The sequence below is a fragment of the Meleagris gallopavo genome, chromosome 10 (assembly GCF_905368555.1).
Source record: "Meleagris gallopavo chromosome 10, MGAL_WU_HG_1.1, whole genome shotgun sequence".
Lineage (NCBI taxonomy): Eukaryota > Metazoa > Chordata > Aves > Galliformes > Phasianidae > Meleagris > Meleagris gallopavo.
The window spans coordinates 26,270,007-26,283,489 of record NC_139413.1 but is presented as its reverse complement, the minus strand read 5'-3'; the positions used below and the strand labels follow the sequence as shown (position 1 = coordinate 26,283,489).

General features: G+C 45.1%; 1 protein-coding gene across 13 annotated transcripts in view; it reads left to right on the top strand.

Annotated features, from left to right (window-relative positions):
• Positions 1-13,483, top strand: part of LOC104912426 (uncharacterized) — a 131,280-nt gene that overhangs the window by 104,540 nt on the left and 13,257 nt on the right. For 10 of the 13 annotated variants that reach the window (XR_014885141.1, XR_014885139.1, XR_014885136.1 and 7 more), the window contains one exon: positions 5-129. Coding sequence is in view for 1 of the 13 variants with exons in the window: in XM_085231308.1 (XP_085087434.1) it covers positions 5-129 (125 nt within the window). In the remaining 12 variants the exon portion in view is untranslated. Of the gene's footprint in view, positions 1-4; positions 130-4,397; positions 5,145-13,483 lie in introns of those variants that run through there. The other 3 variants (XR_014885137.1, XR_014885135.1, XR_014885133.1) reach the window with 3 other exon arrangements.

The window sequence follows — 13,483 nt, the reverse complement described above, 5'->3', positions numbered from 1 at the left end:
GAAGCAGGGAGGGCCGGCACCACGCTGCCCCATCTGAGCATCCCGGAGGAGCTGAGCAGAACAAATCCCAGCAGGAACACACAAACCCCTATTATAGCCCTTATAAAGCTTCCCATTGAATGCAAGCAGGTAGGCGGGAAGTGCCCTTTTATTTCTTTTCTTTTTTTTTTCCTTTCTCAAAGCTCACTCCCTGCCTTTCATGGAGCCAGGATCAAAGGAGTGCCGAAGGCATCACTGCCCACCCCATAAAGTCCTCTGCACCCCCCCCCCCAGAGGAGCAGAGCTGCTCAGGAGCATTCAGGGAGACTTCAGTCCTTCGGGGACTTTCAGGGCTGTGGGTGGCAAATCATGCACCCGCTTTCCTGGAAATGAGTTTCTTCAGCTGGCTGGGGACAATTTTGGGGGTAGTTTGGTGAGATTCTTGGTGTGGTTTTATTTTTGGCAATGGTTCATGAAGCAGTAGGTTGATACTGCTGTCGGTGTTTCAACTCGAAGCCCCCTTCCCCTTGCAATAATTCCCCATCCTCACTCCCCAAAGGGTGAAATCCCCCTGCCTGACCCTGGGTTCCAGCAGGTCTGCCCTCGCTCTGCTGCTGCAAACACTTGGGTCGGAGCCATTTTGATGTCGGGAGGGACACAACTGGGACTGAGTCATCCCCGCTTCTTTTTCAGTCATCTTCATTAACTCTTGCAAGCTGCAGCCATGGATGCAGCACTCTGGAGTGATGCACGGGATGCTGATGCTGGGTGAAAGCACAGTCCTTGCTCCCTAGGAAGCAATCTTTCCCAGCAGTGCTGCTTTTCAGCTGCTACAAGTCAAAACTTAGTGGGCTGTGCTGTGGCATTTTTTTTCCCCCCAAAAAAAGCTGTTTCCTATGTATTTTACTGACAAAAGCCTGAAGCTTCCTTTCTGTGCTTTATTTTCTTTCTCCTCCGAAACGATCGTTAGACAAAAGCAGTTTTGCTGCTGGTTAATCAAGAGAGTGATGTGGCCCTGCATTTTAATCCTAAACCAATTAGCAGGATTTGACATCATGCCATTAGACTGCTTGAAACAAAAATCAAGGACAGCATTATGCCGCTAGAAAAGAACAATAACCATCAGCTCTGCCCTGTCAAAGGGGAAGGAAGAAATTTGGCTGCGTGTGTAATTTCCAAGCGATCCCTCCAACCTGAGCATTCAAATGAGGGAGCTAAATAATAATGAGTGGGAAAACGTTGAATCTCTAATCACATTACCCCAAACCGGACTGGTTCTAGAAGCAGAAATCACTGTTTCTGCTCATGAGATGACACAGATCGGGTTGCTTTTTCTTCCATCCTGAGGTCTGTGCTGTGTTTTATTCATCCTGAGTTCCGTGCATGGCTCTGCGGGGAGGTTGCGCACACGGTGGCAGCAATGCAGATGCACAGCAAGCGACCCAACATTTGGCCTCCCCATGAAACAACTCCCTGGGCACAAAAACCTTTCTCTTTGTCCGACGATAATCAAAGAATGAAACACCTCTTAGCAACCGTACTTTGCTGCGGGGCTGATCCTACAGCAGCAGTGCCGGTGCCAAGGTTGGAGCTGGGCAGCAGTAAGCTGCCTGCAGGCAGGAATAAGCCTCAGGAAGATGCATGGGGAGAGGAGAACACATCCAGGCCCTGCAATGAGCTCCCGCAGCCCAGCACATCGGGGCACAGTGCCTGCTGGGGCTGGCAGCAGAGAGCCAGAGCAGAGCGGAACCCAGCACCTCGTAGAGCAGGCATATGGCCGGGCTGCAAATGGATGGGTTTATGTCCCATGCAGTGTTTTCGTTGATATTTATTTTGATTTAATTTGGCTAATGTACAGGGCTAAAAAATGAAAACACCTCGTGCTCCTCAGCATCTGATGGGGAGCTGAATGCGTTTGGAAATTAGTATGCACACATAGGCGGTGATCTGTGAGGTCTGCCCAGCAACTGTGCTTGAAAATCATGAGTCATCCCATGTAAATCAGGAGATGACCCTCAGAGCAGCAGGTTTTTAAAAATGTTCCATTCTTTCTATGAACATTAGAGTTTCTTGTGTTTCTTCTTCAGCCTTTTGCCATCGCTTAATTTTCCTTGTAATAAAAGTGTAGCTTCCCACACCTTCAAAATGCCTCAAAGAGAGGGAGTTCAAAAAAGAATTCAAAGATGTTGAGATTTAGCATAAAATAGTGGGAGACAGCAATTCCTTCCCCTGGCTTGGAGAGGCTGGGGCAGAGCTGGGGAAGGCTGGGATGTCACTGATGGCAGCTGGAGTTTGAGAGACCAAGCAGCAAACCTCTGCCCAACTCCTCCAAACTTGGGCAAGTGGCAGAGCTCTTCCTCTCTTGTAGCTGCATGAGGGATAAAAACATTCCATTTACTCCATAGAAGTAAATGCCTTAAAAATGGAGGGGACCACAGCAATGGCAGAGTTGTGCGTAGACTTTGCTGTCTTCAGAGTACCTCAGATCTTTCTCAACTCATCTCTGGATAGAAGCACGTTCTCCCCACATTGTCCAGCCCCATCCCCCAGCTCAATTTGGCCACCATGGCAGTGACAGGAGTTGCAGGGGGCTTTGTGGGGCTTTGTGGCAGCAAAATATTTGTCCTGGAGATTTGGGCTGAATCCAACAAATCAGAGCAATGATTTGGACAATTCTGCAAGGAAATTGGGACCTAACAAACAGAACAGCTAAACAGAGAACAAGAAGCAGCAGCAAGAGAAACCATTTCTATTAAACCACGAAACTGTTTATATTAAAATAATCATATTTGCATTTTTTTTTCACTTCTACTGTTATCAAATATAAGTTTCGACATCACAACATCTGTAAGAAAATAACTGCCTCAGAAAACAAAACCTTTTTTTCTTCTTTTCTAACTATGCAGTTGTCCATTCCTGGTTTCCACCTCCTGAGTCACTCTCCTTAGACTTGCTTCAATTTTATGTGCATCCACCTTCATCCGAATTGATTCCTTTTGATCTTGGCAGCATATCTATAAGCAAGCAGGGATGGAACAGCATCCTATGAGTTCCGCTGTACCTGGAGGACCAGGGCATGACAGGAAACCCCAAGTCATCTCCTGGGGCCAGTTCTGAGCTGCAGCTCAGGCAACACAATAGTCCTTGTGTGCATGATAGCTTTTTTAATAGCCAAGCGGTTATCGTAATGGTGTTTGTAATATCAAGAGTGCATTATCATACGAAGTGATGGTGACCATTCAATAGTTACAAGAAGCACTAATTAAAAAGGAAGTTCTTCTGTCCTAGCAGTTTCCCTAATCCCCATTATGGAAATTGGTTAAGCCAAGAGAATATTTCCTTTATAGTTTGAGCTCTTCAGAAAGCCTTTGATGTCCTAAGCCAAAGCAACGGCCCATCAGGATCTGAAAGACGTACTTGGGTCCCCCATGCCAGCTTTTCACTTACTTCTGTCATTTAATTTCCCACGTAATATGAGAAAAGTCGCAGCCAACATCTTCATTTTCATTCATTAGTGAAATCATTGCAATAATACAACTCCGCGCTTAGCTCCCTCAGAGGGACTTGGGAGGTGTCTGTCACTGCTGGGTGTATACATGAACAGCTCCCCATCCAAAAATGAATGGTTAGAAAAGTTCCTGAATATTGAAAAGGTCAAAGCACTACAAGACCATTATTACCACTCAGAGCTACTCGAGGCATAAAAATCACATGAGTGGGAAAGGTGGAAGAGGCAGCTGCCTCCCTGGATAACACTGGGGCTCCATCTCTACCCAGGCTCAACAGTAGCTCTTCTCACTCCTCCCTGTTTGTTTTTTCCCTCAAGAAGAGGTCATTCTGTATTGTGCCTGAAGGCACTTTGTGCATCCGCTGTTATGCCGTCCTCCACAGCTTTAATCTGCATAGGTGAGCTGCATCCCTATAGAGTTTAAAAGCCGACAGAATGAGAGCACAATGAAATTACCACAGCTCTCTGTTCTAGGAGGGGAGGAAAAAAATGTCCTGAAGAGCTCTCTTTATTAATATGAGATGGCAAATATTTTTTCCTGTTTATTAAATCATATGAAAGGTTAATTATGGTTAGCGACTGTGGGTAGAAAACAATTCTTGGAAGATGCTTTTGTAACAACAGGTTGGCAGTATGCAGAAGCCATCTGCTTCCTGCAAATGTTAAGGTACAATCTCAAACTTGTGAGGTTAAAAATTACAGATTGCATAGTAGTTTGGTAGAGGGAAAATCCATGTTGTGTTGATGTAAAGTTACTCGGTCTCCTTGACACGCAGCCTGGAAGGAGTGCCAAGTTCCCAAAGGACAGTTCTTGGCTGGAGAGGACTTTCATGTGGGGCATTCTGTGCTCACGACGGCGGTCTGCTGAGCTAATTTAGCCAGTTTTGCACTGTGATTTGTTTTTCTAAAGCAGGAACTGGTTTCAAATCCCAACCCGGGAAGAAGAGCGGATTGTGGATGTAATACAGGCTCCTTTTATGCACAGAATCCAGCTCCTTCCACAAAAGAGACTAAAATGCTGCTGTCGTTATCAAGGTGCTGCGCTCCTGGAACTTGTTGCTTCAGTCTGCAATGTGGAAATGTAGCTGCAATGGGAAACTCTTTGAGGGTTTTTTATGTTTTTTAAAAGGAAGAGCGATCTCCCTCCTCTTCTACAGCGAGCTGGGCAGAAAGACATCAGGCAATTTGTCCAAGGGTGTGTGGGAGGCTGTGGCTGGTGGAATTAAACCCAGACTTTTCAGATCACATTTAAGTGCCTTAACCACAAAACCATTCTTCCTCTCTGTGGATCAGCTACTGTAACTTCAGCAATTGGGCTGGGTTTGCAAACATGCTGATCTTCTTCCAGGGACTGAGTTTAATTGTGCTGAATTTTCCACTTCCGCAGCAAGCATCGTGTGGTTCTTCCTGCCTGTAGCCAGCACTGCCCAAACTGAGCTGCCCACCAGCAGAAGGAAGAGGGATGGGTCCTCTCCAGGTTCTTCTCAGCCAGACAGGGAGAAATTCTCTTTTTTCCAGAACCTGAACCTAGAGCAACGCCATGTCAATACCAGCCCCTCTCCTGCTTTCCTAATCCTCACACTACTTCACTTCCAATTCATGCAGGCAACGGAGACACCGAATTATTTACTATGCAATAAAATATTTCCCTGTCTCATTTCTAGACTTTCTACCCTGAGCAATGTTTTCAAGAACATTTTGTTTGCGTACAGGGGCTTTTCCTCCAGCCTTTTTAATGACTTTTTAACACTTTCCAGACAGACAACTTCTTTTTCTAAAGCACACTTTGAAGTGTTTGCATCTTCCCTTTTCACACTGTCACTGGTGCCCTGGTCTGTTATTTTCAATTTCTGGGCTGGAATCACTGATGGGGAGGAAGGAGCCAGCACCACTCTTCTGCCTGCCATCCAGCTCCATGCCCCATCCCTGAAGGTGCCTGAGGCCAGGTTGGATGGGCCCCTAGACAGCCTCATTTGGTGGGGGGCAATTCTGCCCATGTCAGGGGCTGAAACCTCCAACCCAACCATTCTATGATCCTATGATTCAGTGCTCCAAGCTCTTCAAGGAAACCAGCTGTGGGTAATACCAGCAACGCTAGATTGGGCTTCCTGGAGCTCTCTACAAGAGTTGGCCCCAAAAGCAGTGAGGAGTACAGAGAAATTAGGGGTGAAATTTTTCAGTCCCGCCAAAGGGATTCGGATGCCCAACATTCATTAGAATGAGTAACAATTCCCAGTCCTCATCAAATGGCCAGAGCCCAAATGGCTACATGAGACTGAAACCCTCTTGTTTAATGCATGGACACTTAAACCTCAGAATCTGACTTCACTTATATTTTAATTCCAGAAAACTTGGTTGATAATATCCAATGAAATACCCACATCCCCTCCTCTCTGCACCCATTACAGCACATTGGGCCGGTGCTTGCCAGCTCAGCTATGAAGGTAGTTAATTTGTTTGCAAGTTGGTGAATGATGTAAAAGGTTCATCGTCCATCATCATAAAGACTCTTGAAAAAAAGAGACAAATGGTTCTTCCTCCCATTTTGCCTGCATTACAGGGGGACATTTGAAACTGAGGGAAAGTTCAGCCCAGCCATATGTACAGAGGGCTGCACACAAATCACAGCTGCAGCTAATTGGATCCAGAGATCTAATTGGTCCCTGCTGGCTGGCCAGCACTACATGCAGGGTCATTGCACTGGGGCAGCCCCAGCACCTTTTGCTGTCCCTGACTTACAGATGGGACGAAGCTGCGTTGAGCAGCAGTTGTGAGGCTGCACTGGGGGAGAACGTAGGCATAAAATAACATAAACATAAAATAACATAAAATACCTCCAGGTAGTCCCTCCAATTAATACCTCTCCCAAAAAATTCCTTACACCAAAGCACGGAGATACCCCCAATTAGGAAGTTTTCCATATCCCCTTCCTTCCAAAAGTTTGTTGCAAGTTCCTGGACTGTGCTAAGGATATTGGTCCTTTTCAACTCTTTTTGGATCATCACACATGAGTCATTCCAACCACTTGGGGCATGGATGCTCCCAAAGGGGAAGATGTTTCTCTGGGAAGATGTTCCCAGAGAAAGAGGACCCGAGAAGTGGGGAAGAGAGCCCAAAAGTTCGGTCTGAATGGTGCTGAGCAGCCCTGAGAAGGCTCCAACTCTTCTTACTTTATGCAAATCTCCTCCGCCAGTCCTAATTTTAATAAAGGTGATTAATTGTTGCACCGCGGACAAGGACAGTTATTCCCTGACTTATGCCACAGCGTTTATTGAAACTGTATCCTTAAATGAATTACTACAGGGATCATTAAATTTTGACTTAAATTGGACATAGTAAGCTCATTTGAAAAATAAAAAGCTTAGCAAGTTATATATAAACTAGAGGAAAAATGAATCTCCTCAAACTTTCCACCATCCCCTTTTTAAGCAGTGACTTAAAGGGCAGATTGGAGTTTTAATTTGCAAGGCTACTTTTGATGAGAGAAGTTTGATTGCATTTGGTCAAATCCTAATTGAATTTTTGCTCAACATTTGGTGCTTTTTATTCATCCGACTCAACAAAGAGGAATACAAATAACATGGAATCATAGAAGAATATCTTGAGTTGGAAGGGACCCATAAGAAACGTGTGTAAGGATACATACTATGTGCATTATTTGGGTTCTGCACAGCCATTGCTCCCCACATTTGGGGCTGCAGTCCCCTGTGCAGCGCTGTGGGACTCAGTGAGATGCTCATATTGCCTTGCAATAGGTAAGGATGGCTTTTGAGGACAAAGAGGGCAAACTGGAAAGGCTGCTCTCAAACGCCCACCCCACGTGCTGCTCCTTGAGACCCCATCCCTGGCTCTCCATTCTCCATGCCTCTCTGTATTTTAATTAAAAATCTTAATTAATTTTTCACTTGTGTCAACATTTCTTTCGGCGCAGCTATCAATGACTGACATATCTCTTGGGGTGTTTTGCTAGAGAAGGGAAGAATGCTCTTTTTATATCACCATTCTGCAATAAACTCAAAAGGGCTGCAGTTCACCCTGGATCTTTAAAGAAATGCACAATAAATGCATGAACCAATGTATGCCCAAGGAAAAGGAAAAGGAGAAGGGGAAAAAAAAAAAAAAAGAAAAAAAACAAACAGGAGGAATATAATGTAAAACTCCCATTGCTACGCAAGTGTCTTTTACTTCGCCTCAGCACACAGGCCTTCCTCTTCATCCTTCATGCTCTTCCTCTCCAGGGAAATTTCTATTGCATCGCCATCTCGTGGCTTTTTGCAAAAATTGCCAGTTTTGCAGCTTTACTGTGCAATGGCACTGATGGAAACATCGCTCCCACTGGACACAAAGTGCATGGGTAATCCCAGTTATTATTGCACCTGTAGGGCTTTTACATTTCCAGCTTTTTTATTATTATTATTTATTTATTTAAGTTTTTTTTTCATATTTGTTTACAGACTTAGGGTGTTTATTACATTATTATTGTGTCATTAGCACTGCTCTGGGGAATGGTCATACTTCAACCCATGCTACCTGTCTGAACAAAAGGCACTTTTTGTGAAGCCTGTAAGCAAGTTTAGCCTTGTGGTTCTTGCACCAATAGCTTGTGGAAGTCTATCAAAAATGGTGCTGTGAAATGCAGCTTAATGCAACTCAGAGGTGTCCATCCCTGAGTGAGCCTAAGGATGTGTTTGCAAGGAGGGATCAGCAAAAGGGAGCCAATAAAGCAGCCACGTTGCTGCAGCCTGCAGAGGATTTGGCTTGTCTTTCCTGCCTGCAGGTGTGTTAAATCCCCATTACTCACACCCAAGGTTTTACCCAGCCCCTGACACCTGGGTAGGAAGTGAGATGGCCTCAAATCTGGCCAGCCTCTAGGCTGGAAATCCAAGCTCCTAGTACTCCAGTTACAGTTCTCCTGTCCCATCTACTTTGTGACTATGGTCCTGGAGCCCTTTTTCCTGTTTAGGAAGAAAGTTCTTGCGCAGAGCTGTGTATATGCTCCTGGTTTTCCTCAGCATGGCAACAGGTGAGTTAGTTCTGAAACTCAGGTGGGCAATGGTCTCTTCCAATACTAGCTAGAGCTGTGGAAACCCTGCAGGTCTCAAAATTGCAATCAGGATTTTGATGACAGAAAGCAGAATGAAGGTGAATGCTAAAAAAGTGAGTTTAAACAAACCCAAACAAGAAAGAGCAGGTTTTGAGAAAGAGAACGGAGTGGTTATAGGCAGTATCAGCTCTTTGAGCTGCTCTGGAAAAAGCTGAGGAACCATGGAAATACCCCATGGTGAAGGGAACAGTTCCTCCATGATTCCTAGGTCTGTCTGTAGAAGTATGAATGTGATCAGGGGGATCTGCTTAAACCAGGGAGCTATTGCCTGCAAAGAGCCCCAGAGAAGCTGGGGTTTTGCTCTGTTTTAGGGCTTTCTGAGTGCAGCTACCCCCTTTTTGGGGGAAACCTCCCACTCACAAGACATTGGGTATTGGCATCCTGCTCTCCACTTCTAGGCCCTGTCCCTGCTGGGTATATTGTTATGCATTTAAGGTATTTGCAAGAGGCAGTTAGCAGCTTACACATCATTCCATCATGGAGCAACTGTAGGAAGAAATGAGAAACTTGTTGCTAACTTGGTTTTCATTGAAATGAATGGCTTCCTTTATACCGGCCACCTCTCAGAAATGTTGAGATTTAATTAATCCCTTGCTGGAAATAATGTACAGCATTAGCCCTAATCTCTAGTGCAGGATATCATTGCTAATGCTCAGAATAAAGAAGGAGGCTTGTTAAATGTACAGCTGGAAGCAGGCTGTGCCCAGCATGGGCAGCGCTGCCATCCATCGACAAACCCCAGTGCTTCTGGGGTGGGGGAAATGTTTGTTCCTAGTTATGTTTGGAATTATATTTTCACGCTGAAGCTTTGCTACTAGGGTTGTACAGCAGTGTGAGTCCCAGCTTTCAGGAATCTAAATGCGGTTAGTAGCTCAGCAGAGGTGCTGGGGTGCTTTTCTGTGCTCAGCCAGCTTTATGCCCTAAGAGGATCACCTCTCTTTCAGAGCAATTAGCAGAGATGCTGGAGCCCCTGTTGTCTCTTGGGTCATTTTGGTAGTGTTGAAGATTTGCAGCAGCACCCGTCCCTCTGTCCTCCTATGCCTCCTTAGCTCCTGCTGTGGCTCTCCATCCATTTCTCCACTTCTCTTCCTCACGCTTTGCATTAGGCTTTATATCAAGGACTAATCCCAACACCAGCAGTGTCAGAGAGAGGGCTGTGGATTTCAGGAGACTGCAAGGACATCCGTTGTTCGTTTCAGGGCAGTTTTTTAATAGATGATTAAATAACCAGATGAGAACAGCACCAGCACATCACTTAGACACGTTCCATTCTCTAAGTGAGCCTAGCTGTGATTTCTTTTCCCCAGGAGGATGAGAAATGTGAGGGGTTGGGCCACATCGGTGCTCACTGATGTCCTTTGATGGGGCTTATCTCCACATACAGTGTTGTAGGTGAGATGTGAAATGCTGGTGGGGTTTCAAGGGGAGGCTGCAGCACTTTCTGAGTATTTCTGAGTGCAGAATATGAAGATGTGCTCTGGGTCTTTACTCACAGGATCCAACTGGAAAGGATCAAAGGAAAAGTGTCTATTTTTGGTTTTACATCTACTAATTGCTCTGAACAAATGAGCAATGCATCCGAGAAGTAATCCTTTTTCAGGTTTCCATCTGCTAAAAGTCTTGTAGGTGCTGTAACTTCAAAATAATTTCATGCCTGTACTTTTCACTGAAGACTCTGAAGTTGGAGTCACCCAGTGAGTAGAAGAATGCAAATTTCTTTTCCTGACACTTGTGTCCATTCAGAAAACTACTGAAACAACACGTTTCAGGGCTGTGAACACCTACACCCAAAAATGTTGGAAACAGTGAGCTTTATAGGTTGCACAGCTCCTTTCAGTGTAAGGTAAACTGGTGATACTACTCTGCATCTTTCTAAGTCTTTGCCTTCTGAAGACCTCGAAGCCAATTTGGAAGGGATATAAGGGAGAGAGGTGTGAAGTCAGACAGACAGGACAGAACCTGAGCCCTCCATCCCACACATCACCTCTGCAGGCTTTGGTGCTGCTGCAGACAATGGCACATCAGGGAATGCAGATAGATTGCTTTCGCAGAACGTATTTTATCTGTGTGGATTTTATGCAAAGAAAGAAAGAATGAAAGACAACTCAAAGAGCTGAAAAGGAAACAAAACAGCGAGTGAAAGTAGGTGAGAAAGAAAGATTAAAGGGGCTTAATTCAAAGAGATGTTTCCTTTCTACAACATATGAAGTTATCCCTTTGCCCTACGTCATGCTCTAAATCCTATTCTGCAGTGATAATGGAGTGGCACAGAGGGAACGGGATGGGCTGTGGGGTGGGATAGCACAAAAGTCAGAATTATTTGCTGGATTTATAGTAACTTAGTCTTTCCTAAAAGGAAGCTTCTCGCTATGTTATCTCCAAGCAGTATAAATGTGCTTAAATAAATATCTCCATCATTTCTGACAGCCATAGGCTCATTCCTTGGAGGCCAGTGGTGATTCTAGGGTGAATTTCCCAGCTTTCTGTGAAAGTGAGGTTTCACACCAGTTGTGAGCGAGTTCCACCCACTGCACCATCATGTCGCAGACCTGTGGAAAGGAGTGTGGGAGCAGAAAGGGAGACTTCAGAGCTGTTGCTTTTCAGACGCTGGTTATCACAGGGTATTCTGTGCATCATTCTGAATTTGGGCTTGTTTTTGTGTGAAAGCCATTGGCTGGCAAGATTGCAGCAAGCATTCCTAGTAGTGCTGTTTTGAAGAGGGGAAAAAAAAAAAAAAAAAAAGAAATTTTCTTGGAAAATTTTGACTTTTAAACTGAAAACTTGAAAACTTCAGCTGAAACCTTTTCAGCTGGAGAGCCTTCCCCAGCGTGGCTTCTTGTTTCTTTAAGCCAAAATGAAATAGCACAGAGGGAAATGGAAAATTTTCTGTTCCCATGTAAAAGACAAGTTTCTTTACGGTGTGCACTGGTGGTAGTCTCTGCCCTGGCTGTCTGCTGGCCTCCAGCTCCACTGTTACTCTGTGGATTGGTGTTCCTCGAGGTGCAGTGGAAGCTTTGCATAGTGGGAAACTGCCCGTGCTTGGCCACAGATGTTTCAGAGCATGGAAAATTTCCCTTTGGAGTCTCTATGCCATGGGTATCCAGCCTAAGCACTGATGGGATGAGATGCCTGTCACTATTAAAACTCTGAATCGGTTACCAGGGTATGACCAGGATCTACAGTGAGAAAGTATATATTAGGTTGAGAAACGTTTCTGGGAATATCAACTTTTTGACCCTCTGTTGTTGAAAGCTTTGTTGAGGAAGCGTGATTTGGGCGTTGGAGGCTGAATTCAGTGGGGTGGGAATGCCAAAGGGGCCCCACACCACAGCATCGACCACCCATGTGTGGTGAGACCAAGGGCAAGACCCCTCTGGTGACCTCCAGAGAAGAATTGCGTTTGCAGGGGATAAACTGTTCCCCACACATCCCACCCCTGGCTGAGGCCTAGACTGTTAAATTAAACCCATTTCATGAAGGGTTTTAAATGCTGCTTGCCCATATGCAGAAATATGTCTTTAAAGATTAAAAAAATCCAATATAAACAAAATAAATCCAGGGAGCTGAATGCATGAATCATTATTTTAGTACATATTGTCCATTCTAATCTGCAGTCCAATTGTGAAGTCATTCAAAATGCTGCTTCTCAGTAATTAGCAGGAATCTAACTCAGAGCCAATTTCTGATTAAATGTGCTTAAAATCAATAAAACATCATGAGTGATTAGAGTCACGTGTGATTAGCCCTGTCGAACAAAGCAGAATAAGTTATGGCCTCACTTTAACTTGTCAAAAAACAGAACTGGGGGTGGGAATGAGGAGGAACAGCTGATATTTCTATAAAGGGTTTTTCCAGTTCTCTGCCTTTCTCTTTGCTCCTTTGGAAGAACAGAAAGGATTGGTTTGTTGTCTGAAAATTACAGGCTGAAGGGGAAAGTTTAGGGGCGGTTTGGCTCCTCTCGTGGGTTTGTTTAAGGATACCCTGAAAAAGGACATTTTTAATTCTGCATCTCAGCTGCAGGAGTGTGACCTGCTCCTCCTGCAGTCACCTTTCCCTCTGCTCGTTCCTAGCTATCTGCAGCAGGAATAGCCCACACCCATAGGAAAACAACACTTTTTCACCTGGAAGAGAAAGGAGGTTGTCATTAGAATCATTAAGGTTGGAAAAGACCTCTAAGATTAAGTCCAATCCCAATCCATCACCACCACGCCTACTATGTTCTCTCCTTCCCTGTGGTCAAAGGCATGTGTTGTCACAACCCCTGCTAACAGAATAAGGGTCCAGCATGAGATGCTGCTGCCAGCAAAGCATCTTTTTGGGCAGGCAGTGTTTTGCAGCATCCCCATCTGCAGCAGCTCTGGGTGGAGGTGTGTGAGCACCCAGCGCATGGGAAGGAGCTGGCTGCAATCTCATGTTGGGTGCGTGGGATGGGAGAGCTCCTCTGGAGCCCAGTGCTTGGCGTCAAGAGATGGAGAACAACACTCATAGCTACTGCTTCTTCACAGACAGCTTTGTGAACGCACCCACACCAGTAGGACCTTTGGAGGAAAATCTGTACTGCACCAGGATGAGGCTGTTGGGGCTGCTTTGTTCCTATCTCTGAAACCAGAGCAAAAATAACACATCCATGACATGCAGGCAGTGATGGAAGAAGGGAAGTTTGGGAAACTCTGTCTCAAGTGTATTTCTGCTGCCAGTGGCTGTGTTTAATTGTATTGTTCTGTGGTCGATGGGAAAGTACGTTGTTTATTTCAGTAGTATGGCCACATGTTGTTTCCTGCTTGCAGCAAGGCTCAGGCTTCCACCCCGTGAAGCTCAGAAATTTTTGGCAAAAGTTTATTTTTTTTTTTTTCTCTTGTGTGTTTAATCCTGATGTGTTCCCTTCTGCAGAT